This window comes from Cavia porcellus, unplaced genomic scaffold (genome assembly GCF_034190915.1).
Source record: "Cavia porcellus strain 051 isolate PalLab524CR breed Dunkin Hartley unplaced genomic scaffold, mCavPor4.1 scaffold_13, whole genome shotgun sequence".
Taxonomy (NCBI): domain Eukaryota; kingdom Metazoa; phylum Chordata; class Mammalia; order Rodentia; family Caviidae; genus Cavia; species Cavia porcellus.
Genome location: NW_026947496.1, coordinates 9,078,737 through 9,104,983, shown reverse-complemented (window position 1 = coordinate 9,104,983; position 26,247 = coordinate 9,078,737). Strand labels below are relative to the sequence as shown.

The 26,247-nt window shown below is 48.0% G+C and overlaps 1 protein-coding gene and 2 pseudogenes across 2 annotated transcripts; 1 reads left to right on the top strand and 2 right to left on the bottom strand.

Annotated features, from left to right (window-relative positions):
* The window catches only part of LOC100714942 (serpin B9-like), a 46,871-nt pseudogene that overhangs the window by 3,267 nt on the left and 17,357 nt on the right, over nt 1–26,247 (bottom strand).
* LOC100717646 (serpin B9-like) lies at nt 11,856–24,332 on the top strand. 2 transcript variants are annotated; one of them, XM_063259802.1, is made up of 7 exons: nt 11,856–12,215; nt 13,854–14,030; nt 17,262–17,399; nt 17,764–17,881; nt 18,677–18,819; nt 21,211–21,366; nt 22,734–24,332. In XM_063259802.1, exons 2-7 carry the CDS (start codon nt 13,863–13,865, stop codon nt 23,136–23,138), a joined length of 1,128 nt encoding a protein of 375 aa, XP_063115872.1. In that variant the 5' UTR covers nt 11,856–12,215; nt 13,854–13,862; the 3' UTR covers nt 23,139–24,332. The 2 variants fall into 2 exon arrangements, with proteins under 2 accessions (XP_063115872.1, XP_003468791.2); XM_003468743.4 differs by having other exon boundaries at nt 11,857–12,247.
* On the bottom strand, nt 20,551–21,040 carry LOC106027465 (HIG1 domain family member 1A, mitochondrial-like; annotated as a pseudogene).

Genomic DNA, 26,247 nt, shown 5'->3' with positions numbered 1-26,247 from the left:
TTAAATTTTAGTTACCTGGTAGTCATACTTAATTATCTTGTGTCATACTTTACTTAGTTACCTTGTGTCATACTTTAAATTTTAGTTACCTGGTATTTAACTGGCTCTGTTTGGGGCAGCTCTCTGTCTTCTGCCATTTCCTCCTGACAAATGAGGTGTCTCCTGTCCTGAGCCGTGTCCCCAGCTCATCAGTGGTGCTGAGCTTATCATCCCAGGCTGCTGCTCTTGTGTACACTCTCTGTAAACTGGGTTTTCTGTAGCCTATGATGATGTGCAAGTGAAAGAGGAATAAACATAAGGGGAACTTCTGTCTTCTGGGGTTTTTAGAGGAAATAAAGTATCTGATTTCTCCATCAGGTCAAAAATCACACACAAATGAGGTATTGTGTTAGGCCTTAGGGAAAGGGCCTTTAACTTTTCAAGGGTCTGGGCTTCTTCAATGCCCTGGTGGAAATGTTCTAGATAACCTGAGCATGCAAATCACATTCTGCATGGAATACATGGGGTATGTGCACAGTCTCCTGGGTCCTTCTGGGAACCCAGTTGGAGGTTTGTTCCTCCTTGGAGGAGGAAGAGTGTGGGTTTGGACTGGGTTGGCGAAAGCTTCTGGCATCAGCCAGGCTGCAGCTGAGAAACCCCGGGCTGGACAATCCTATGAACTTTGTCGCTGGTGCTGCTCGCGGTGCTGGGTGATGAAGGGAAGGCCTGGCTCGAGCTGCACCTCCAGCCCCACGTCCTTTCCCACCGGGACCCCGCTGAGGTCTCCGCACAGAGGTCTGTGTGGAGGTGGGTTTTTCGGGAACCCAGAGGGTAATGGCATTGGTTTTCTGCTCCCAGGTGTGTGAGAGCAGCATAGAGGAACACATCTCCCTACCGAGATGCCCACAGCTTCCTCTGAAGTCAGCACATGGGCCCGGCAGAGCTTCCTCAGAACCATAGGCGGGCTTAAGAGGAGTGAGCCTCCTGGAGGGTTTGCACTCTGGTGAAAAGAAAAATCAGCTGCAGAAGAGTAGAGTGTGTTTTTGTGTTAGAATGTACCCACTCTACACTTCTATAAGTGTAATTTCTAATCCACGGGTGCTTCTGAATTGTGTCTTTCTCTCTTTTGATCTGTCCTGCTGAATCCCCCAGTCCTGGGCCAACTCCAGTGTGTCCTCCTCCTGAACCTGTGCCCACTGCTCTCCCTCTGTCCCCAGCCTGCAGGAGGGGAGCTCAGCTCATTGGGACTCATCCTACCCCAGCTGGGCCTCAGCCTGTGGCCACCTTGGAGTGCTCTGGGGCATCAACTGGATGCTGAGCCTGGGGCAGCAGGCAGAGGGGTGGGCAGCACTGGAAGTCCTAGCCTGAAAGAGGACAGGCAGGCAGTGGCTTCCAGTGACCAGAAGGGTAAACCGTAGCAATCTATTAATGAAGCCAGAAAGCTCTGCGGTCCTTGAAGGAAAGGTGCACTGCATGGAAAACCTGGATGGGACCGTGAAAACACAGATGCCACAGATCCGACCCAGAAAGGACCCTGAGCTCCATGCTGTCTTCATCACAGTTTATTTCCATAAGAACATTTCTACCTAGATTGGAACACAGAGCCCGCAGTATTGCAACGTAGCCGACCTCTCTGTCTCTTTCCCGGAGCTGCCTATGGGACTCCCAGCTTTCTTCCATTCCTATAATCAACTTTCAATGAAACTTTTAGTCTGGAAATTTGTCTCTGTTTTCATTTCCATCGTCACTGACACAAGGACCCACGCTGGATGATGACAGTGACAAATCTTACCATGGCACCAAGCACTGTGTAAATGTTCAGTTATTTTTTTATCAACTGAATAAATGAATCCTAGCACGCTGCATGACCTGTATCTAGTCATTTATAGGAAATACATATTAGGAGGAGGAGCACATTGTCAGAGGTGTGGAATCCTTTGGAGAAAGTGACCAAATTCAATACTTTTCTCTTTGAAGTCATTAAGGAATCTTGTCAGGCAGAGCTCGGCAAGCTGTCTTTTGCCAAAGATTCAGAACAGTCCAGAAGCACACATGGCAATGTCACAGGAAAGAGAGTCAGCGATATCGGGAACAGACTTGCGCGGCTGGATTTGCCCTCCAGGACTGTGGAGCTGTGGTGACTGTTCCTGGATGCCTGTGAGGAGTTTTCAAAAGCTGTCAAGGCAGTGACACAGCTCCGTTATTGCTCTTGAACTTTTTGACCTGATGGAATAATCTTTGAAAAGTGGTTTGGACTAGTGTTAGCATCTGATTCCACTTAGCAATGCTGAGAAATCCCCCCAAAATGTGTCCTCTCTGAGGACTTGCTTATATTCCATCTGGGAGTTCCTTGAAATCAACCCACAGGGAAGCATTTTTTATATACACTGTGACCTTCTTAAAAATAGAGGGGTAGGGAAGATTTCTGAATGGGAATGATAATTTACTTCAAAATCTCTGAATTCTCTGTTTCTGTTTGGATTTATGCCTCTTACATATCTTTATTGGGGGAAAGGGGACTTTTTTATAACTACAGTTTTTATTTTCATTTAATCTATCTTTAAACAAATCTGTCTCAGTTACTGGTCATATTATTTGGATTAAAGGGAAGTTGCTGCTAGAACTTGGAGCACCGACACCCGCAATATTATTATAATTTTTTGAGTGAGAGTCTCATGATTTTCCCAGGCTGGTCTTCAGCCTGTGAGCTCAAGCCGTCCTCCTGTCTCAGACTTCCCAGGAGCTGGACCTCCTGCACTTTCGTGGCCTGATGCACTCTGTACCATCTTGTCCTGCATTAGTGTGGACACCAGAGCAGTGCAGTGAGACCCTCACCTAAATAAATATACACACAGCGCCTGAAGGGAGCCTTACCAGGGACTGTCCCGTGCACCATGCCTCATTCTCCTCTGCAAGAGCAGCAAAGCCTGAGACCAGTTATCTAAGAGGGCTCATCGCCTTCGGAGTGTAATTTCTAATCGAAGCTGTAGTTCTAAGAACATCACTTCATGTTCCTTTTAACTTGGGGAAGGAATTTAAGCTCTAGCTGGGTGAGGTGGTACAGGCCTGTAATAATCCCAGCACTTGGGAGGATGAGGCAGGAGGTTCAGCACAAATTCCTTGCCAACCTGGGCTTGTTTTCAAGGGCAGCCTGAACTACATAGACTCTCTCTGTCTCTCTCTGTCTCTCTCTGTCTCTCTCTGTCTCTCTCTGTCTCTCTCTGTCTCTCTCTCTCTCTCTCTCTCTCTCTCTCTCTCTCTCTCTCTGTCAGTAAAAGATAAGGCAACAGCAAACCAAAAGCTGAGATCCATGGGTGTGCTTCTCTATGAAGTTTCTTAAGACAGGGAGAAACAAAATCCCAAAACACAACTCCTGGCCAACCTGCTCTCTGGGTGCAGCCAGATGGACCCTGATGAGGGTTCCCATGGGGTATGGGCTTCCAGCACGGTGACTCAGCTCCTGAGATTTCGAATGTCATACTGGCTGCTGGCAGGTCCAGCTCTGCACACCTCCCTGTACAGCCAGGTGACAGATTTACCCTGGCTACTTAAAAGGATGGGCAGAGGCCAGCGACACAGGTAACCCGGAGCTGCTCTGTAGCACGCACGTGTGAGAGCCTCCGTGGTTAGAGAAGGGGAAGATGGAACGCTGTGGTCCCTCCTTCCCTTCCTCCTTGTGACTAATATCAGTACGTGATGGCTCGCAGAGGACTGGGAACTGGCCCCAGGGCAGCCCAGGAGCCTGATGGATGAGGACAGACAGGGGTGCTGAAAGCCGGGAGCCCTCTGAAAGCCCCATTTGGCTTGCTCCTTCCTCGAAGAAACACACTGCCTTCCATGTGGGGACTGCTGTCTCCTCTCCTCTGCAGGCAGAATGCTGGGCCCTGGCTTTGCCTGTCTTTTGCCAAACTTCTCCCTGGCTCACAGGAATATGCATCAGGCAAATCCTGTTATAAACAATTGGTTACGAAAATTCCTGCAATCAAATCTGAAATCAGCCTGGGACAGAGTCTTAAAACCTCTTGTTTGTATCAGTTTCCCAGCTGTTTCACTTGGTGCCCACAAGACAGAAAGGGGCAGGTAGAACTTGGGGATAGCTCCAGGTAGCCTTAGATGGCAGTGGGCCTGGCTGTGTGGTGGCCTGCGAGCCTGGTGGGAGGAGGGGCCTGTGCGGAGAAGTGGGGTGGAATTGGCTTCTGCATTTTTAGATGTGACTCTCTTTTCCAGGCAGGAAAAATACATACCTGTGAGAAGTTTTCAGCCTGGAGAATTTCAGCGAATTTGACTAAGTGCGCTTGGGATTTTCCTTGCTGGGCTAAGGCAAGAGGAGCTCTTTCTTTGCCTTGAAGAAGGCTGGGAGCTTTGGGGGCTGCTTGCTCTGGAATCCGGCTAGGAATGGCCATTTCTAAGGTTACACACAAGTGCTTTGCAGAGGCAGTGGGGAGGCTGATGTCCAGTCTGGCAGGGACCCACATGCGGAGGGCGGGGACTGCGGGACAGGACAAGATCTGGTGTGGCCCAGCCCTGCCTTGCATCACTGAGTGCCACCAGATGAGCAGGCCAGCAGCACCTCGTCCTGGATGGGCTGCTTGCTTGTAAGAGGCGTGGCCGGCCGCCCTTCATGACCCCTGTCCCTCTGACTACCTCGCCTTCCTTTAGAGTTTGTAGGGTCAGCCGGCTTTGCGGTGCAGACCTATAAACCCAGCTCTCTGGAGGGTGAGGAAGGAGAAGGTTGAGCTTGAAGCCAGCCTCAGCTATATAGCAAGACTTCAGCTCAAAATACAGACAGAAAGCTAGGATGCAACTGATGCAGGAGTTTGGGGAAATGAAGTGTCAGCTCTAGGGAGCTCTGCAGCCCCAGGGAGCACCTAAGCTCCATCAGCCATGCTGGAGGCTGGAAGGCTGCTGTGTCCTGGCCAGCACGCCCTGTGACAGCCTCCACAGCCCCCCAGGCTGGGCCTCACTTGCGGATGTGTTCAGGAGCTTTTCGGTGAGTCCTGGACAGCACACCTTATGCATCCTGTGTCCTGGAGATGTCTCCAGGCTGCGGCCCTTTGCCACCAGATTACCCGGGAGATTCCAGCCCAGCTCGGTGAGCCAGAGAGCCTGAAAGGCTCACCCACAGCCACCCAGGCCTCGTGACAGGTCACAGAACCCTGCACATCCCACATGACACAGGGTCCCTCATGGAAACAGGTTGGCCATCGCCTTCTTCCATCAGCCCCAGTTCCAGGGTGGGCCTGTGGCCCTGAGTTTCCAGAGGGGCCAGGGGTACCTCTCTGAATCTGATGCTAAACAGACACCCTGTGATGCACATACAAATTGCAAAAGGAACCACTCAACCCCTCCCGGGGACCAGGGCCTCTATGGAGATCAGAGACACTGAGAGATGGCTGAAGCTCAGCCTTTGCTTAAGGAAGGTCCTCCTTATGCCACATTTTTTATTGGAAGAGAATATGTGTTATGGCAGAAATTTGGAGACTGTAGATAAGTGTACTTGGAGGCTTCTTCCAAATCGCTCTCTAAGGTGTTGGGCTGAGGGTCGTTAACTTACACCACCATTTCTGCCCCGCTTGGTATTTTAGACTTGGGCTGAACAGTTCTGCTCCTGGTTCTTCTCTTGCGTCCCCATGCCCCGGTTACGTGAGTCGTTTGTCACAGCACACCTTTAGCTTAAAAATTAGCAAGGAAAACTATTCTCTTTTAGACCACATTCATTTTAAGGAATCCATTTTGCAAAGTGGGATTTGTTTTAAAGACAAAAAGGAAAGCAAGAAAAAAAAATGAATCACTAGAGCTGTAAAGCGAGTATCATTTCTCTTCTATTTTTAAAATGTATTTTCACAGTTTCATGACAGTGTCCTTGAGACGGTGAGCTTCACTGTGTAAGCACTAATGGTGTCCAACACATAGTGTGCTTGTGTGTAAGCTGATACCCTGGTGAACTGTCTTTTAAATATCTCCAATTTTGCTGGGGATTTAGCTCAGCAACGTAAACGCCTGCCTGGCAAGCACAAGGTCATGAGTTCAATCTGAGGTACCAAGAAACAACAACAACAACAACAACAACTAATAATAATAATAACAAATATAAATATATATATCAATATTCATTTTATTTTACTTTTTAATTCTGCTTGCTTAGTGCCAATAAGGGTATATATATATATATATATATATATATATATATGTTCTGTTTTTTTATGGTACCAGAGATTACACTCACGACCTCATGCTTGCCAATAACACACTCTTGACTACTGTCACTTAAGAACAAGGCGTAAGACAGCATGACTCCTTATTTTCAAAATGCTTTCAGCAGGCTTTGGTTCTTTACATTGCCCTGTGAATTTAGATTAGAAATATAATTAATTTTTGTGTTTTAGCTTTGTAAATTCATTAAGTTTACTCATTAGTAGCCTTTTTTGTAGACTACCTTGTCTTCAATGAATTATCATATTTCCGGTTAATAAAGATAATTGTGTCTTCATTTCTATTTAGATACCTTTCTTCTGTTTCTGGCTTTCTTGCAGTCCATAGAATCTACCCCTTTGCAAGTGGCTTTTCATTAGTACCTATGGTTTTGCTGTAGGTTTTTTATAGATGGTCTTTATCAGGTTGAAGGACTTCATGTCCAATTGTAGTCTGCTAAGATTTGAAGCAGGAACAGATACACAGCTTTCTTCTATGCTGTATCCCCATCTCTGAGATAACCATGTTTTCTCTCAGATTATTCATGTAATGTATTCTATCACTTAATTGTCTGATGTTAAGCCAGCCTTTGATTACTAGGATAAAACCCATTCCTTCATGCCATTTTCTGTGGTATTGGATTCGATGTATGATTCAGATTTTTCATCTATGTTCATGAAGGATATTGATTTTCATTTTCCTTGGGTGTCATCTCTTTGCCTTGTTTAGATATCATGGTAATTCTAGCCTCGTAGAATGAATTAAGTAGAAATTTTAGAGAATTTTCATTCTTTCACACATTACTATTTTATGAGCTTCACCAGTGAAGTCACGGAAACCAGCGTGTCCTTGTGGGATTTGAACTTCAAATCCAGTGTTTTAATAAACTCAGGACTCTTTATCATATCTATTCTTGAGTGAGGTTTGGCAACCTTTGGTTTTTAAATATGTGCTCATTCTATCTAATTTGTTAAACAGATTGGCATAAAGTTGTACATACTATTCCTTTATCATCCTTTTAATATCTATAAATTCTGGTGTGACACAATCACTTTTATTCCTAATGCTGGTAATTCCTCCCCGTCATGCAGTCATGGGGCGGGCTCCTAGAGTTTCCATTGACTCAGGTCCCGTGCTGAGCTCACAGGCCCTCGGTGACCACCTGCATGTGACACAAGGGACAGAAAGAGGCTTCTCCCCACACTCCTCCCTCTTTGCTCTTGTTCCTTTGCTGTCTTCTGTCTCCATGAACTGCTGTCCTCTGCCATGATAGCCTGCCTCGGAGCCAGCAAGAAACTGGCTGAGACCTCCACAAACTGTGAGCTAAACAAACCTCTCCTTCCTTCATTTTGGGTGTTGGGTATTTTGTCTCAGCAATGAGAGAAAATTAACGAAGACGGCTATGAGTTTAATTTTTCTCAAGGAAGCACTTTTAAGTTTCCAGTTTCATCATTTTATTGTATTCAAATCATTGATTTCTGCTCTGATCATTATTACTTCTTTTTCCCTGCTTATTTTGGGTTTAATATTTCAATTATGATATCAAGTGGTGTCATTTCAGTGAACTAAGGGCATCTTTGCAATTGTAATTTGGGGCTATACACAGAGAACAATTAGGTTCAGGTCATGGAGTTTATAATATTTTTATAATGGTCACCGGAAGTTAACACAGGAAAATGCAGGAAATCTATCCACAACACCAAATACATAGATTATTTAGTCAAGAGCTAAAACCCACAGCAATGTCTCGCATGAGTCCAGATAAAAATCCAGAGCTCAGGACAATGCCTCCCATGAGTCCAACTGGAGGCCCAGAGCCCACAAGAAGGACTCACGCCAGTCTCTTTTATGGATGTGAGCCGGAAGTCCCAAGTGTCAGCCGTGGAAGCCAGAAAGTCCATGCCAGCAGAATGAAGGAGCTGTGCTAGTGGGATCAGGGTTCTACACTGGAGCCGAGAAGTCACACTCACAGCAAAGAGCAGGGCTATCCTGAAAGGCACCACAGCCATCCTCAGCGACACGGAGGCCCCGAGCTCCTCCGAAGACAAGCACAGTCGGGTACATGCCAGGAAGCCAGCGTGACGAGCTCATCCTGGAGACCAAGCAGCATATGTCTTCCCCTCCGGAGCCAGGAAGCAATGCTCGATGTGAGGACCAAGGCTTCTCCAGGAGAACCCTCAATGCCTCCTTAACACCTCAACCCTCAAGCCTCCTTCTCCTCCACCTATTTATCCTGGCAACTTTCCTCAGGTGGAGCATCTTTGCTCCCCGCTATGCTGATGTAATCCAGCTGGCGTTAAGTTGCCCTCCAGTTCTTAATCCATAACACTGGCTAATTAACTGCCTCAAGAGGGCTTTAAGTGTCAAAGCCTCCATGAGGAGATGAGGGAAACAAGTGCTGAGTCACTTAAGGACAAACAACCTGTCATGCTCTGCTCTCATCTGTTAGAGAAACTTAGAACTTTCCCAGTGGTATGGTACCCTTTCGCCCTCTGAAATTCATGTGGAAATGTAATTCCCATGGCAAGATACTAAAAAACGAGGAAGACTGGGGCCCTTCGGAGGTTATTAGTGGTCTGCTCTTAGGAACTGAGCATTAAACCCGAGGTCATCCTGGGTAAACTGAGCTTTGCCAGTGGACCTGGCATAAAACGGATCCTGCCGGGCCTCTGCAGAGTTCCCTGTTTGTTGTCAGGAGCTGCTTTGCACCACACAGGGCTCTGTCTACAGTAGAGTACTTCTAGATGTGGCCCCTGCACCTCTGCCAGAGTAGTGAGCCCAGGGAATGCTCTTCCTTTATACTCACCAGCCTGTGGTGCTGGATCACTAGCAAGAGAGGAGGAAGAGGCGGAGTACGGGGGTCACCAGGGCAGAGGCCACTGAGCTGTTCCAACATCAGATCAGCACTGGCCCACAGCCAAGGTTGGAATTTGGAAATCTCTGGGTCAGAATGAAGTTCAGCCCACGCAGCCAGAGGGATGGTCTGCAGTCCACCATCAGGTCTGGACTCAGGGGATCGAGAGCAGAGACACCAAAAAGCAGCAGAAGGAAAATCCCCTTACTATGTGAATATGGCGGGGTTTGGGGCACCACTTGGTCTGAGATGAGGTGACCCAACGGCCTGACTGCAGGTAGATCCATCGGTCTGATCCAGGGGAACAAAATTCTCCCCCTACTTTATTTCCAGAAAGAGATCATGCTCTCTAAACACAAAGAATGAATTTTAGAAACAGTAGAGGTTCACAGCAGAAATATTTATTTAGAGAAAGAAAGCTTCTGTCTGAGAGAGAGACAGCAGGTTCCCAAGTTGGTTACAAAAGATTGTGTATTTTCTCAGGATTTTATAAGTAAAAACATGAGGTGAGGCGGGTCTCAAGTTGGGGAAAACTGGGAACTCTTGAGGTAGATGGCAAGAGGTGGGACAGAGCTATGGTCAACCAATAAGTTTAATTGCTCAGGTAAAATGGACCAAATCAGCAAGCCAGTATTCTTTAGGGATCAGTGACTGTTCCAATAGGTGTTGGGGTGGTGACTCCTGGCTTCTCAAGGTGATCCATACCTAATCCCTAAGGGTTATACTTAGGCCGTGGTTGCATTTGTTTTGTCTTCTACCTTGGGGTCTGGCCCACAGCAAGAGGTATGTGTCTCCTCCAAGCTCACAACACATCTGGTCCTCTGGGCCAGCCTAGCCCTGTCTGACTGCCTATAGCATTTTTAACTAGCTCAGCTGCCTGTAACATGTCCACCTACCTGTTCTCACAGTGCTGACGGTCTGCTGGCATGTTACATAACCCAGAACTTCAATCTTGGGAGGATCCTGAACTCATCATAGAGATGAAAAAGCAAATTGTGACCCCCACACTTAAAAGTCTCATGCAAAGCTCAGCAGTAAATAAACCAGTTACACAACTGTAAAGCAAGGGAAGGTATTTACATAGACCTTTCTCAGGGAAAGACCTTCAGAATGTCAGCAAGCACAGGAAACGTGCTGGGTGTCAGCTCACCAGAGATGAGCAGCTCAAAACCACGTGGAGACCACACATGACAGCCAGCAGAGGGACTGGAAAAGAAAGGCGGCAGAGAGGGGGTGAAACAGATGGTCACCTTTAAATTTACAAGAAAACTGACTATGGTAAAAGACACAAGGCCAAGAATGGTGGCACCACGTGCTCTCTGAGGCGGGAAGTGTTTTGCACATTTTGAAGGGGATCAAAAGCAATGTATCTTTCACTGTAATACATGTTTAATTTAAAGATTTGTCACAGTTTGTCATCTGCCCACTACATTCTGGGCAGGAACCTAATGTTACACAGTATTGTGCAGTTGCCAAATATTCAGATACATCTTCAAAAAGTTAAATATGGAGTTAATATGTAGCCCAGAAATTCCATTTGAAAGTTTACACCCAAGATAAGTGGAAGGAAGCAAGTTGACCTACAGAATTGTACACGGATAACTCACAGCAGCGTTAGTCACAAAGGACCAAAGATGGAAACCCTCCAAATGTGGGCCATCCATAAAGAAACAAATCGTTGGTGGTAGTTTCTTGAAACAAAGTCTTCCCATGTGTTCTAGGCTGGCTTTGAACTCATCATGGAGCAGAGCCTGCCCTAGACCCGTGGTGATGCTCCTGCCTCAGCCTCCAGAGTGCTCACAGGTCCACTGCACCCAGCTTGTAAAATGTGCTGTGAATCTAAGGAATTTCTGAATGAAAATCAGGAGAGGAAAAGCCATAAATGACTTATGCTGACCCACACTGGTCAGAGGTGAGGGCAAGGGCAAAGGGACACCAGCCCAGTCCCGGGTGGTCCACATGGGAGTCTGCTGATTGGTTTCACCAGCTGCAAGGAGATGCAGCCCCATGGTCACCCCTCCTTAGTGAGGGAAGGAGCAGGAAAGGTTTTTCTGTCCAGTGTCCCCCACCCCCAGCCCCCATCCCCTGCTCACCCCCTTTGTTGGTTTAACTTGAAGGTGTCAGTTAATAGAAACTCTGTCTTTTCCTTTTCCTCTTCCTGCCAGTAACCTAACTCTGGAATTTCAGGATTCTTCCCTTGTCAGTATTATGCTGGGTATGTTCCGTTTTAAGAAGGGTGTTTGTGAGGTCCAGGAATTTAGCTGTGCCTATCTGTCAAACACTAGGTCTTAAGTTCTATCCTTGGTACCAAAAACAAAGATGTGTTTTCTTTTGTTGCGAAGTGCGGAAAAAGTTAAGGATCTCTGGATGAGGGAGGGGATGTCATCCAAAAATAGGGCCTGCACCCAAAGGGTTCTGTTAGAAGACCCCAGCTGACCTCACCTAAAGTGAGCCCTCAGAGGATCCCAGGACTGACCAGATGTGGGTTCCTGGGCAAACCCTAGGAATTCATCCCCAGGGTGCCTTGGTGTGAAGCTGGGGGAGGGGGCGGTGTGAGCTTCCCAGGCTCCTTTGCCTCCTAGAATTTGGAAAGCCTGGCTTCCTGGGTGCCTTCCCTTCTCTGGTTCCTGTTCCTTCTTAGGTTTTTGGTAGGGGCTGTAGTGGGGGTGGAACCTAGGACCTGTATACATCCCCAGCCCCCACCCCGCCTGGATATATATATATATATATATATATATTATATATAGGTATATATATATACTATACCTATATATTATATATATATATATATATATATATATATATATTTTTTTTTTTTTTTTTCTTTCTTTTTTTAAGGGGGATTCTCCCTAAGTGGCTCCTGCTGGGCTGCCTGGCCTCCCCCAGGCTGGGACCCAAGTTGCCAGGTCCAGGCTCTAGTCCAACTAAGTCCCTGGGATCTGCTTTCACTTTCTCTTTCATGGAGGCTGCATTCCTTCCAGAGCTGAGCAGTTGCAGCATGTATGCCCACACCACCCCTGCACCGCTGTGGTATCTGTAGCCCAAGGTGACCACAGGCAGGGACAGGAGGTCTAGACAAGTCGGGAAAGCCCCCGCCCCTACAACCGGAAAACTCCCCCACCTCCAGGGCCATAAAGCCCCTGGGTCCTCCTCCACCAGGCAGAGCTGCCAGCGCTCCTGCAATCCTCGGGTGAGGTCTCAGCTCCAGGGGAACAAAGCCAGGTGGGAAGGCGAGGCTGGGCTGGGCGGGGCAGGGGACAGACCTGACTGAGACCCTGGGGATGGAGCAGAGACCCGGGTAGCCGGCCCGCTGGTTCTGCAGCCACAGCTCCTGGACTGGAGGAGACAGGCAGGGCGCCTCGCGTGGAACCGTCCCGGCCCCGCCCGCGCCTGCCCTGGCGTGGCGTCCCCTGCAGCAGCCCCGCCCGGTTCTCTTCTGTCTTGTGCAATCCGGGCTCCCATTCACATGCAGTGCCCCTAAGTATCTTGGAATCCCTGCCACTCACCCCAGGAGACAAAAGCCTTCTCTCTCCTGACCCCGCGGCCTCTGAGGGACCATGTCCTTGTCCCCCACCGCCTCCAGGTTGCATCCAGGTTACTGACTTGGGCTGCATCACATCAGTGAGGGTGGCTGTGGCTGGGAGGTAGGAGGGAAAGCCATCTCAGCTGCCCTGAGATGCTGGGGGAGATCAGGGCACAGGGACCTTCTTAGTGGAAAGAGTGTCCACGCGGCCCACAGCCCACTGTGAAGGGGACATTGATGGGCAGAGGTGGCTGCAGAGCAGGGAAGGAGCACAGGTCAGCAAGAAATTAGAGGTGGGGTGTGGGGAGCTGTGTTTGATTTGCATGGTGGTGAGGACAGGCAGGTGACAGAAGGGACCATGGTAGAGGGACAGCAGGGACTCTGTAGAGAAGGCAGTGTGGAGTAGAGCAGTCGCGGTCTGCAGTGGGTGGTGGCAAGAGCTGGAGGGCCCTGGGCAGAAGAGGGGTCTCCGGAAAGGCAGGGAGGGCAGATGAGAGGGGTCAGGGAGGTCCAGCAGGTGAGCTGGGACCAGGGAGGAGAGGACCCTACAGGTCCTTAGGGAAAGTGCGGTTGATTGGGACAGAGAAAGCAAGCAGGAGAACTGGGTGCAGGGTCCTCTCCCAGTCCAGGGTTTTGGCCACGTGACTTCCGCAGCAGGGCAGGATGGAGGTGGAACTCTGAACAGGATGCAGGCTGAGCAGAGAGGTCAGCCAGGCTGGCAGCCCACCCTAGGCTCCTCAGGCTGCAGGGCAGGAGACACAGCAGCCTGGCGCCCTCTGCTGGCCCTGGTCCCAGATCCCTCCCTGTAGAGAAGGCTCTGGCCTCACAGCAGCTCTGACACAGCTGCCTCTGGCAGCAGCTCCTGTGTATTCCCAGCCTGGTGTCCATCAGAAAATCACCCAGTGACTCTCAGACACAGATGTGAGAATAAGCGAGGCATGCGCTGGGTTCAGGAACAAGTTTGGTTGTGCAGGTAAAATTGACCGACTTAGGGCCAATCGGGGAGCAGGCAGGTAGCAAGCCAGGGTTCTTCACACAGCAGTGACCCTTCCTATACAGCTGGGTCAGCGACTCCTGGCTGCTCAAGGTGATCCATACTTAGTCCCGAAGGATTATTTTTAAACTGTGGTTGCATTTGTTTTGGCCTCTATTTTGAGATCTGGCCCACAGCAAGAGATGTGTGCTTCCTCCAAGGTCCCCAGACATCTGGTCCCCTGTGCAAGCTTCTTCGAGGACCCAGCCCTGTGTGACTGCCTGTAATATTTCTAACTTAGCTGCCTGTAACACGTTTGTCCCTCCCTCCAGAGCTGAAGCATGGATGCGCTGTCCAAAGCCAACGGTGCCTTTGCAATCCAACTCCTAAAGCTCCTGGGCCAGAACAACCTTGAGCACAATGTGTTCTGCTCTCCTATGAGCATCTCTTCGGGCCTGGCCATGGTCCTGCTGGGAGCCAAGGGCAGCACAGCGGCCCAGATGGTCCAGGTAGGCTGGCATCTCCCACTCTCTTTCCAGAATGGGGCTCCTTTTTTTTTTTTTTTTTTTTTTTTTTGTCTCTGTGGTCTTTTGTGGTGGTGGCAGGACAGAGACTGTTTTCACTAAGTACCACCTCAAGGAAGACTCAAGATTTTGCCCGGCACCGAGTTTAGAAAATAAGTGGAGGCCGGGGTGGCTGGGTATAAGGGCTTGCCTGGGGTTTGATCCCCAGCACCACAGAGGGGTAAAGGAGGGCCTGCTGTAGTGGTCTGAATCAGAAGGCGCAGAGATCTGTCTCTCCTGTGCAGCACCAGCCTTTAGAGCTGTGATGGATCACTCATCGGCGCCTTGCGGTCGCAGTGACAAACAGAACATGATAGGGCCAGGCCAGACAGAAGGCCTCGATCCAGGCAGGGACCCTGGAAGCTCTAGTGAGGCATGCTCAGGTCCCCTCTGAAATGGCACAGAACCCGTTCCTGTTACGAGGAGTTCACAGCATGGGCAGTGACCAAGCGCCTGAGGGGAGACAGCTAAGGCCAGTTGTTTGCATCCTGTGCCCTGCACAGGCCGTGCTGTGCAATGTCGCTGGTCTCTGTGACCAGCTTTACCTTGAGTTCCGTGGACTGCAGCCTCCATAAGTGTGGACTGCAGCAAAGCCTTAAATCAAAGAGACAAGTGATGTGATTTTAGGGCTCCAGGAGGGTCAAAGCCCTTTGGCAGAGTTCACGTTTCAGGGGCTGCAACAGAGAACTCTGAGCATCCATATTTAGTTGGTTTTCAAACAAAGGAAGGGTTTAGAATTAAAAGTTTTGGAAACCGAGCAGGACCTGGGGATTCAGCTCAAGGGCTACTCCAAGTAATGAGTTATGCCAATTTGGGAGAACTATCTTATGTGAATTTGGGAGCCCTTGACCACTGGAGTGAGAGGGAGTATAGTTTCCAGTTAATTGGGGTGGGAGCCAGGCGTGCTCAGCTGTGGCCGTAGAGGTCATTTACTATGGATCTGCTGCCACCTCCAGATAAGGGGCATAGGCCTGGGACAGACTCACAGGGAAACACAGAGAGCCAATCAGTTCATTTAGAAGCTGCTCTGGCCTCTACCTAGTGGTCTCCAACACTTGAGGACCCTTTCAGTGGTGACAGCTCTTGGTCTCCTGTCCCTGACTCACTATGGGAGGCTGAGGCCCAGAGGGGAAGTCCCTTCTGTGGATCTGCTGGTCCTGCAGGCTCTGAGCTCCCTGAGGACCCTGTTGGGGCCTCTGCCTGTTGCCTGGCAGCTGTGTGAGCCAGGTGGGCTCCCTCCGCCCAGCTTAGTGCACCTAGGCACTGAGTAGCTGAGCACAGCCTGGGGATTATTTGTGTGGCTGTGTGGGCAAAGGCTTGCATGATGCCAGCAGAGGAAGCCAAATTTCCTATGGGCGCATTCTGCCTAGACAAACATCTGAGGACTGAAAGAATTTTCCTGCAGTCCTGCGAACTTGATTTGGTTTGAGATTTGCTGCTTTGATTGTGAGCTGTGACCTTACTTCTGCAAATGTTCTCCAATTCTTGCCAGCATCTGGCAGAACCATTCCCACAAAGCAAGTGCTGGTCAGGAGCGAGCTGCTCACAGTAACAGCCAGGCCGTATCCTACGTGAAATCCGTCTAAGTTTCCTTTTATTCAATTTTTGACATTTTCTTTTCCGTAACCTGTACGTGTTATAAAATGAATTTTTCTAGCTGTTATCTTTTCCTGTATAGACCAGTGTCATGAGGAATAAAATTATTGACTATTAGGAAAGTTTCTTTTAAAGACCACCTAATTCTTTCCAGAAATAATTCTCTGTAAATTTTCTTGTTTCTTCATTGTGATGGGTAAAGTCACAACCTCTTTTTCCAAGGTTTAAAGAATTTTTTAAATACATTTTACCTAATATGTAAAATTGTAAGAACTGCATGTGTTTGTGGAATAATGTTTTTATGCCTGTTTACTGTGTAATGTTGGAATTCGGGTAAGTATACTTGTGCACTTAGAAGCGTTACTTTTATAGAATATAGCAGCACTGTGAACTACACACTGCAGATATTTACTTAGAAAAGCGGCTTTTTCTATAACTTCTAAAAAATGAATATAAGGCCTTCACAATGAGCCAGCCCCATTAAAAAAATTGTTTATTCCAGCCCTTTAACAGTTGTTTGAGAGTCTTCCTAAGTTACCTGTGGCCGGGCTGGACTTGATCTTTAGATCTTCCTGCCTCACCTTTCAGAGTGGTGAGATCAGAGGTGCCCGCCACCCTTCCAGGCATAAAAAGTGTGTTTTCAGTAGTTACACAGGAGTGACGTTTCCATGTCATTGGTATTTCATTTGTAGTTTTAATAGAATACGTGAATGTAAGAGCCTCATTTCTGTATAATTTCTTTTTCCTGTACTCCGGGTAGAACCCAAAGTCTTCACCCTGAGTAACATTCTCAGCCCTTTTTATTTTGGGTCTTGCCCAGTCCCTGAGTTTCCCACACTGAGTTTGAACTTGCATTCCTCCTGCCTCAGCCTCCCAGATTGCTGGGATGATACACGTGCACTACACCATGCTGAACTGTATTCTCTGTTTGTATTTTGCAATCATCTGAGAATTTTCTTATCACCTACTTTAGATTTTTAAAATTTTGAAGCGATCCTTAAAATACATGTAATAAAATCTCTCTAGCATACAGTTTTAAGAACTCTGTTTGACTCCTGTTAATCACATTGCTTCTTTTATACCCTTGTGTCTTTCTAAGACCCCTTTATCGTTTTATTCCTGCACATTTTCCTTACCTCTTTAGTGTTTTAACCAAATCTCTTTTTCTTGACACAAATTTTGCAGGTAGTTTTTATTCTGTTTCTGGTGTATTCATGGCCAGCAGGGAATGCAGGGCTTTACATCAGCTGAGCCTCTCTGGCCCTTCCATCCTCCACTGGAATCCAGAGGGGGCAGAAGAGCCCCACATTTGACTGTCCTTTGTCCTGTCCCTCTCTGACCAATGCTCCCGGCCTCCAGCCACAGCTCTGTCGGGTGCACTAATCTCAAAATATACCCAGCACTCCGGAGGCTGAGGCACCAGGACCCTCCTGGATTTGAGTCAATATCAAGATTGTGACTCCAAAAGATAGAAAGAAAGCAGGTTCTTTCGAAGGCTCATTTTATGGGACAGCATTTTTTTGGTAACTTCTTTGTGAGACCAGAAGACCAGTCTGACAGTGCCCATCACTTCCTTCCCAGGCGCTGGGGCTGAGCTCAGTGGAGGACCCTCATGGAGGCTTCCAGTCGCTTCTCGCCCAGGTGCACAAGCCTGGTGCTCCGTACTGTCTCAGCATCGCCAACAGGCTCTTTGGAGAAGAGAGCTGCCAATTCCTGCCCGTGAGTTGAGTCTAACAACAGAAAGAGTTGCTGTAAAATACCTGGTGGCCCCCACCCAGCAGAAGGACCCTAGAGAGCTTGGGGACCAGACAGGCAACCTCCTGTCTTGAGATGACGATGCCTCCTGAAGGGTTCCCTTTGAGAAGCCCCAGTGGACTGGACCAAGAGCTCCTCATTCACATCTGCTTTTCCCAGACTCAGAACACCCCCACATAGAAACTGGTATCCCACATTCCAGAGCCTCCCAGTGACCTCTCATCAGCCCTTCTCAGGGTTTCAGAGAACCAGGGAGCGCTCAGCAGGCTTGGCAGCTCCCAGCCTTTCCTGCAGCTCCCTGGCTCACCCGCCCTGTCTCTGTCCCCAGTCCTTTCAGGAGTCCTGTCTGCGCTTCTACAAGGCCAAGATGGAGCCGCTGTCCTTCGCCAAAGCCCCAGAGAGGTCCAGGAACCACATCAATGCCTGGGTGTCCAGGAAGACTGAAGGTCAGCAGGCAGGGTCCCTTCTGCAGCTCCATCTCCCCGCCTCTCCTCCCGCCAAATCCTCCCTGTTTTGGGCTGAACCATCTGCACCTGCTCATAGCCTTCCTATTTCTGCTCACAAAGGAGACAGCAGCAAAGCCAGGCCGTTTTCCCTTAAGGCTCAGCACTTATTCCCCCATGTCCTCCTGGAATCTTTCCCACTCTTGCCCTCTGGAAGCAATGATAAGCAAGGATGCTGTCAGCTCAGGAGAAGGCAGCCCTGGAGGTCCAGAGGCAGAGGAGCTAGTCTGCTTGCCCACATTGCGTTCTTGGGGATGTCTGCTGCTAGGTCTCCAGGCTCCCCCTCCCCTGGCTCCCAGGAGCCCCTCCCATGGGCATCAGCCACCTGCCTCTGTCAGCTTCTGGCTGCCTCTGTCAGCCTCATCAGTGCCCAAGGTGAGCTCTGGGTGTCAGCATGGAGCCTTTGGCCACATGTCCCTGGGACACCTAAGGGGACCTCAGTGCCCGCCCTATGCATCTCTCATGTCCTGCCTGGCCTGGTCTCCAGCCTGTCCCTTCTCATCTGGGCTCTCCTCGGGTGACTCAGCAGCCCCTCACCTTCCTATTCAGGTGGATGCTCCCCAAGTGTCCCCATGCATGAATGCCTTGTCTAGGGGCTGCTTCCCACTTTTCCATCTGTAAGGACACTTACTCGCAAATTGGAAAACGTGGTGTTTAATGTGCTGGATGTTGTCCTAGAGTTTGTTCATCTCATGTTTAAAGGGAGCCACTGAGTGTAGGCTTTGCTTTTCTCCAAAGGCAAAATTCCAGAGCTGTTGGCAAAGAACTCCATTGATGCTGAGGACAAGCTGGTTCTCATTAACGCTGTGTACTTTAAAGGAAAATGGGATAAGGTTTTTCGGCAGTGGAACACAAAGGAAATGCCTTTCAAAATCAACCAGGTACGCAGAAGCTTTAAACAAAGTCATTAATAAAGAAACAGTTTGGAAAAGTTTAACTCTGTAAGGGCATTAGTCGTTAAAAATTCTTCAAAACAAAATATTTCAGAATTGATTTTTAACTAGGGAGAAAAAATGATGGGAGTAAAGAATATTTGCTGCTGCTAATTTTTTGCACATGCCACTGTCCTCTTGTCTGATAATTTCTTCTGCATTCATGACTGCAACCTCAGTGGGAAGATTTTCCTCTGAGTTCAAGTTGCCTAAGTAGAAGCAATAAAATAAGTGTGTTAAGAGATAGTTAGATATGTATGGGTCACTGGGCGGGGCCAAGTAATTTTAAAATTAAAATGAGTATTCATTTGCATCGTTAGTGAATTTAAAAGTTACTAATTCATATTTGCAAATTCCTAATATTAAAACCAAATGGTCCAGACATTCCTAATATTAAAGACTATGGTCCAGACATTTTTTAATTTCTTTTTTTAAACTTTTTTATTTTATTTTTTGTCTTTTTGAGACAGTGTCTCTCTATATAGTTCAGGATGGCCTTTGTAGCCCAGGCTGATCTCAACCTCACAATGATCCTCCTGCCTCAGCCTCCTGAGTGCTAGGATTATGGGAGTGCACACCCAGTTTGACATTTTTAACTTCACTTGAGCTTAGCCAAAAGGCAGAGAAGTGATTGACATTTTTAACTCTCAGTAGAGTTAAGATAATTTGTCAAGTCATATAATCCCTTAAAAAACAGGAAATGAATTATAAATAAATAAAACATTTAAAATGATTATACGTGTTCAATACAGTCCATTTTACTTTTTAATTTTTTTTTTCACATTTAAAAAGTAGTCCTAGGCCTGGCAATTTAGCTCAGAACAACAGCCTTCCTGGCAAGTGCAACATTGTGAGTTCAGTCCTTGGTACCAAAGAGAGAGAGAGAGAGAGAGAGAGAGAGAGAGAGAGAGAGAGAGAGAGAATAAAAAGTTGTTATCTATGCTCTCATTCTTAAAAACAAGATGGAAATTAAAAATTTTCCTCTTGCAACAGCCACAAATATATACTTCTATAATTATACAAGATCTAAACTGAAGACCATAGTAAAGACACCCTTGTGTTTGCAAGTGTGATTCTGAGATAAATACTACTTCTCTGCAGCTCTGATGTGAGTTTTGTACGTTGGAAAACATACCAACACATACACACACACACACACACACACACACACACACACACACACACACACGTCATTTGTGAGAGAGTTTATAGGTTGTGTCTCATGCCTGTTTTGAAAGCATTCTTAAGAGCCAGCCAATCCTAAAACCTGAGCCAGCCAATCCTAAAAACTGAAGTCTTCACAACAGTCTGCAAGGCAGACAATTAAATCGGAAATAACCGAGAGCCAGCAAGATGCCTACACAAATTCGAGGCAGCAGACAGGAGCACCTCAGGGGCAGCCTGCCTTAGAACTGATCTTGTCCTGAGGATTATGGAGAGCGGACTTTTAAACTTTCAAGTGCACACAGTGACCTGGTGTTGTCTCCCCAAACCACGCAGTTATGCAGTCATCAGTGATAATTTTGATGCTCAATTAGGTGAGGAAGGAAATATTATTCAAAACATTGCAATACGGTCTCAACCAACTTACACGATTTATTTTTGACACAAATACGTAACCTCAATGTGAGATGTCTAACTGAAGCGAGAGCCTTCAAAAAGCCCAACACAGTATCTCTTCTAAGGTTTAGGCTGCACCCAGAGCTCCCCATGTGGGCAATAGCCTGCCCCAAGGGTCACTGTGCCCTCCACAGAGCCTCGGGCTGCTGCACGCCTGTGGATCAGGTGCATGGACATTTTAGATTTTCCCCTGCTCTTTCTTTTGTGTAATCCACACGGGACAGTTGCTGCAAAGCCTGCCATTCCAATAAGGACAAATGGCACCTCCTTAGTTTTTAGGATAAGTTTCGATCCCTAATCTTCATCCTGGGATGAAAAAGAAACATCAGTGTTGCTTGACACAGGGACTGAAGAGTCTTTCTTTACCTCTCTAGAACCTAGCCTTGCCCCATCGTCTATTTTAAATTATCAGGCACTTCATAGAATGGTTCATTTTTTTTCGAAGGATCCAGGGGCATCTCAGAGCCAGGAAATATCATGTGGAAAATTTATAGCAGCCCATTCTGTTTTGCTGGGTGGAACACTCCCCAGGCTGCTCCTGACTCTGCATACTCCATGGCTTTCCACGCCATGAGAGGTGCTCGGTGAGACTTCCGATGGGTGACCCAGGCACAGACACATTCCCAAGGTTGGCATGGGCTGCTCACACAGATGATTCAGGCAGGTATCCTGCTACTACTGGAGGAACCACTGACCACACTCCTCTCTGCTGGTCACCAGAAGGAGCAGCGGCCGGTACAGATGATGTTCAAGAGAGGCACGTTTCCCTGGGCCGAAGTGAGCGAGGTGCGGGCCCAGGTGCTTGAGCTGCCCTATGTGGGCCAGGAGCTCAGCATGGTCCTCGTGCTGCCCGATGAAGGTGTGGACCTCAGCACGGTGAGATGGGGGTCTAGGCCTGTGTGTCTGCTGTCCTGCCAAACCCTCTGGTGACATCCCTGTGTCCTTTCCACCAGGGCACATGGGCACACAGTCCAGCCCTGGCCATCCCTCTGTCCTCTCCCCGCCTAGGATGCATTTCTCCCAAAGTCACTCAGAGTCCTGCCCTGTTTGTCCAGTGCTAAGCACCCTGAGATGAGCAGCAGCCTGGAATGCTAAGCTCAGCTCCACTGATGAGCTGGGGACAGAGCTCGGGACAGGAGGACACCTCATTTGTCAGGAGGAAATGGCTGAAGATAGAGAGCTGCCCCAGACAGGGCAGGTGCCTGCAGAGCTTCATGCCCATGGGCCTTTCTCCCTGGCTCCCTTTATAGTGTTTTGGGACCCTCAACCCCTGGACCTTGTCATAATTTGCTTGGCCCTGTGGAGTGTCCTGGGATTAGATGGGCACCACTGCCTAAGTGGACATTCCTCTTCATGGGCTTCCTGTGACTTCTTTCTGCCCTCTGTCCCTCCAGGCTCTTGTCTCTGGGAGCAACTTGTATTTGTTTGGGAGGGGCGTTCTACAAGTCAGTTTAGTGTTAGGTGTCCTTGTGTGGGTCAGCAGTGGTATCACAGTGACTCTGCAGGGAAGAAAACAGCTGAACACGTGCACAACTGTGGGTGCTACTGTGAGCCCTGGGGGGAGCTTTCCTTGCAGTGGTCCCGGCCACTCCTGCACCCTGTGTGGTGGCAGGGACACCATCCCGGCTCAGTGTGCCCGGTCTCTGGGCTCAACCATCTGCCTTCCCTCTGGCCTAAGTCCCCTGCCACTCATGCTCTCCTTGTCTTTCTCTATCCAGTTTCCCTTTGTCTCATTCCCTGTCCTTGTGGCTCTTTCCAGGGACTCCTTCCTGCAGGCACCTCAAATCCTTCAGCCAGGCTTAGCTAGAATCCTCATGAGGCCCCCACTCTGTGCTTTCCCTGCAGACAGACCCAGTCCCCTGCAGCCTCAGGCCCCTGCCCGGGGTGGCTCAGGACTACAGTCCTGTGTCCTTGCTTACCAGCAGTGCTTTGTCCCCTTCAAAACTAAGCCTTGTGCACAAAACCAAAGACTCAGAGAGCCCTAATCCCCTCCCAACACCTGAGGCACAACCCCTGGCACAGATGTGGTTTGGGGTGGTGGGGATGGGGCGCCTCCCTCACCTTAGAAAGTTGGACCTGGTGGCATCTGAGCAGCCCATGCAGGACAAGCCCGAGACCCCATAAGCTTCCAGGTCCCTGCAGGGCTCAGTCTATGGTAGTCAGTACTACGTGCCCGCCAGAGGAGGTCAGGTGCCTGTGGCGGGACAGCTGTGGGTGCCAATAAGTCTAATTCTGTGTTGCAGGTTGAAAAGAGCCTCACTTTTGAGAAACTGCAAACCTGGACCAGTCCAGAGCAGATGGAGAGGACCAAAGTGGAAGTTTTCCTGCCAAGGTTTAAGTTGCAGGAGGACTATGACATGGGTGCCGTGCTGCAGGCCCTGGGCATGGTGGACGCCTTTCAGGAGGGCAAGGCCGACCTGTCCGGGATGGTGGTGGACAGTGAGCTGTGTCTGTCCAAGTTCGTGCACAGGAGTGTGGTGGAGGTCAACGAGGAGGGCACAGAGGCTGCGGCAGCCACAGCTATCAAGTGTGGATTTGATTGTGATATGGAATTACCCGAGTTCTGTGCTGACCACCCCTTCCTGTTTTTCATCAGACACAACGCGACCCACAGCCTGCTGTTCTGTGGCAGGTTCGCGTCTCCATGAGGGGTGCATCCCTGTGCCTCAAATCCCATCCCCAACTCCTAGAAGCTGGCTCATTAGAAAATGCAAGTGGGGCTGACTGGCACCCGTCTGAAGCGTGGGTCAGCACTGTCACACAGCGCACCGCTCAGCTTTCCCTGCACTGACCACTCACTTGTGCCTCTTCACCAAGATCTTGGGACAGCAGAGCTTGGTGCAGAACCCAGGGCGCAGAGCAGACCCCATAGCCAGCCTGCAGGTTTCCTAGACGGTGGCCAGTGTCTCTGGCACTGGTCACATGTGCTACTGACAGCAGTTACGGGTGCTTCCTCGTGCCTCAAGCTCTGTCCCACACTTGCCTTAAGCTGACTTTCTAAGTGGTAATCCATGCTGTAGATGGTAGGGTTCCTGTGACAGTTGTCCTGGTGCTTGGGCTATAATTAAAGAAGTGCACATTTTAATTTTATTTTATTTGACATGTACCATTCACCAGGCTGTGCCGAAAACCAAAACCGCTCTGCGTTGGGCCCAGGCACACAGCCTGGTTTCCTCAGCAGCTGCCCTTTATCTCTGTGCCCAACTTATGTCGCTTTTGTGGCACTCAGGTGGCAGTATTTGAGATCTCAGTCCTGTAGGGATGACACCTTTATTCATGGGATTTTATTTCTCCATCTTCAATGCTAACAGTTAAATTCCAGGCAGCACATAAAATTCATTTCAGACGTCATCTTCTTCAAGGAAGTTTCCCTTTTCCCCAGAACCTGGTGGACGTCTTTGAACTCACAGTGCAGCTCTTTGTGGCAGTCGCTTTATTTATTAACCCTCTGTACTCTGAGGTCGTCCTCACCCAGCCTTGCAGTTCCAGGGAGTGAGTTTCCATCTCTCCTATCTCTGTGTCACTGAGACTAAAATAATAAGTCATGGTGATATATAAGCTCTAACTTTTTAATGGTCAGATATCACCAACTTTTTAGGGTTTCATTGTTTGTGACAGTTACATAATAAAGTTAACCATCTTAAACAGTGCGTTCAGCGTGTTATGTGACCACCACCTTTTCCACTTCCAAGAAGCTTTCATTGCCCCAAAAGAAAACCGTCTCCACTAAGCCATGCCTTCTCATCTGTTCCTCCCCGAAGCCCTAGAGATCACCAATCTGCTTTCTGTGTCTGAACTTAGGTACTCTGAACATGTGATAATAAATGGAAGCATATACATGGCTTTTGTGTGTGATGTCTTCTTTTACTGTAGTATTTTCTAGACATCACTGTAGCATGTATCTGTTCTTTGTCCCTTTATGGCAGTATAATCGTCCATTGCAGAAATGTACTAGGATGTTTTGACTCATCCATCTGATTTTTTCGCTTGCTCAGTGACATGTAAATACTGGTGCTGTTTATCTGCATGTCCACGTGTTTGTTTGGGTGCCTGTTCTTCATTCTTTCGCATAGGTGCTCAAGTACAAAGGAAAGGAATTACTGGGTCCTTTGGTAATTAACATAGCCTTGCAGGGAAATGCCAAACTGTTTCCCACAGTGGCTGACCATGTACCATTCCCACCAGGAAGGTATGAGACTCCGACTTCCTGTGTGCTCCTTTTTTGGGGGTGGAGGCAGTGATAGCCCGTGGTGGTCTTGATTTGCTGATCTGCAGTGACTGCTGGTACCGAGCATCTTTTCGTATGCTCGTTCGCCTTTGCAGTCTTTGTTTGAAAAAATTGTGTGTGCAAGCCCTTTGCCCATTTTTAATTGATTCTTTTTGTTTTTGTTGTTAATAAAAAGTTCATTCCTTATTCTGATAATAGACCCCCATCAGATACCTGAATTGCAAATATTTTCTCTCATCTTTAATGTTAATAATGTTCTTTGGTGCCTGAAGATTTTCATTCTCAAAGAGTCCATGATATCTAACTCTGCTACAGTTGCTCATGCTATAGGAGTCACATTTAATAATCCGGTTGCCAAATTCAGGAGCATGAAGACTTACCCCTACGTTTTGTTCTAAGACTTCTAGGCTTAGCTTTTATATCTAGCTGTTGATCCATTTTGAATTATTTTCTGTACACCAGGTAGGGATCCGATTCGCTTTTTTTAGATATGACTAGCCTCTTGTTCCAGTACCTGCAACTGCTTTTGTTTATTTATTTATTTATTTATTTTGTACCTTGAACGGAACTCAAGACCTCGTACTTGTCAGGCAGGTACTAGGTCTAGAGTTCTGATATTGAGCTGTATGCCTGGGCCTTGTAACTTTATTAATTGAAAAAAATGCTTAAGTAAGTATTATAAAGTACTCTAAAGTATAAAGTAGAAAAATACTCAATTTCAGTATATAAGATCCATTATTCCAAGAGCATTACAAGCAGACAAAGAAAAAATTATCAAAAGTCACAAGAAAGTAACACTAAGATATACAAAGAACTCTGTAGCTCAGGCAGAAGAGTCTGTAAATGAATAGTCAGATATACAAAGTTCCAAGAGACAGTGTTGTTTACTTAGATTGGCATCAGATAGCAAGTTGGATGCTACCCAGCCACCAGGAAGCAGGGCAAGAGGACCCTTCTGAGACCAGGAACAGGATCAGGACATCCTCAGGCAGTGTCCCCGTGTCTGTGTCCTGGGCTCAGCAGGCTCTCTCCTAGGGTCTGCCGGTCCATGAAAGTGTGGGGACTCAGGTGCTCACTGAAAGGTCATTTGTGATGGCAAAGAAATGGACCTGCTCGTCCATGTCAAATGCACTGGGTAAGGAGGAAGCACCTGCAGTTAGGGACAGTCTCCTATTTTCCTGCTTCCCTTGCACTAGGCTCCCCTGCAAATGTCCCATCCCTTTTGAAAGTCAGCACACTGATGTCCAATCTTCCCAATCTGAAACTTTGAGGGATGCATTTGAACCACAGTGCAAACCTTTTCTGTAGATACAGACATTCCTGACATCGTGCACTGTGTAGCGGCACTGACCTGCTTCAGTTCTTTATTATCAGTGTGAACTTTCTCCTGCATTTTATGGCTCTTGATTTTCCTCTCACGTGAGTCATCTGTTCACACATCCAATGTTCCATTTGGGGTGCTAGTTTAATTAAATTTTCAATATTTCTTTGCCTTTCAAAGATAAAATCTCTGTTGCATATTTTTTTCC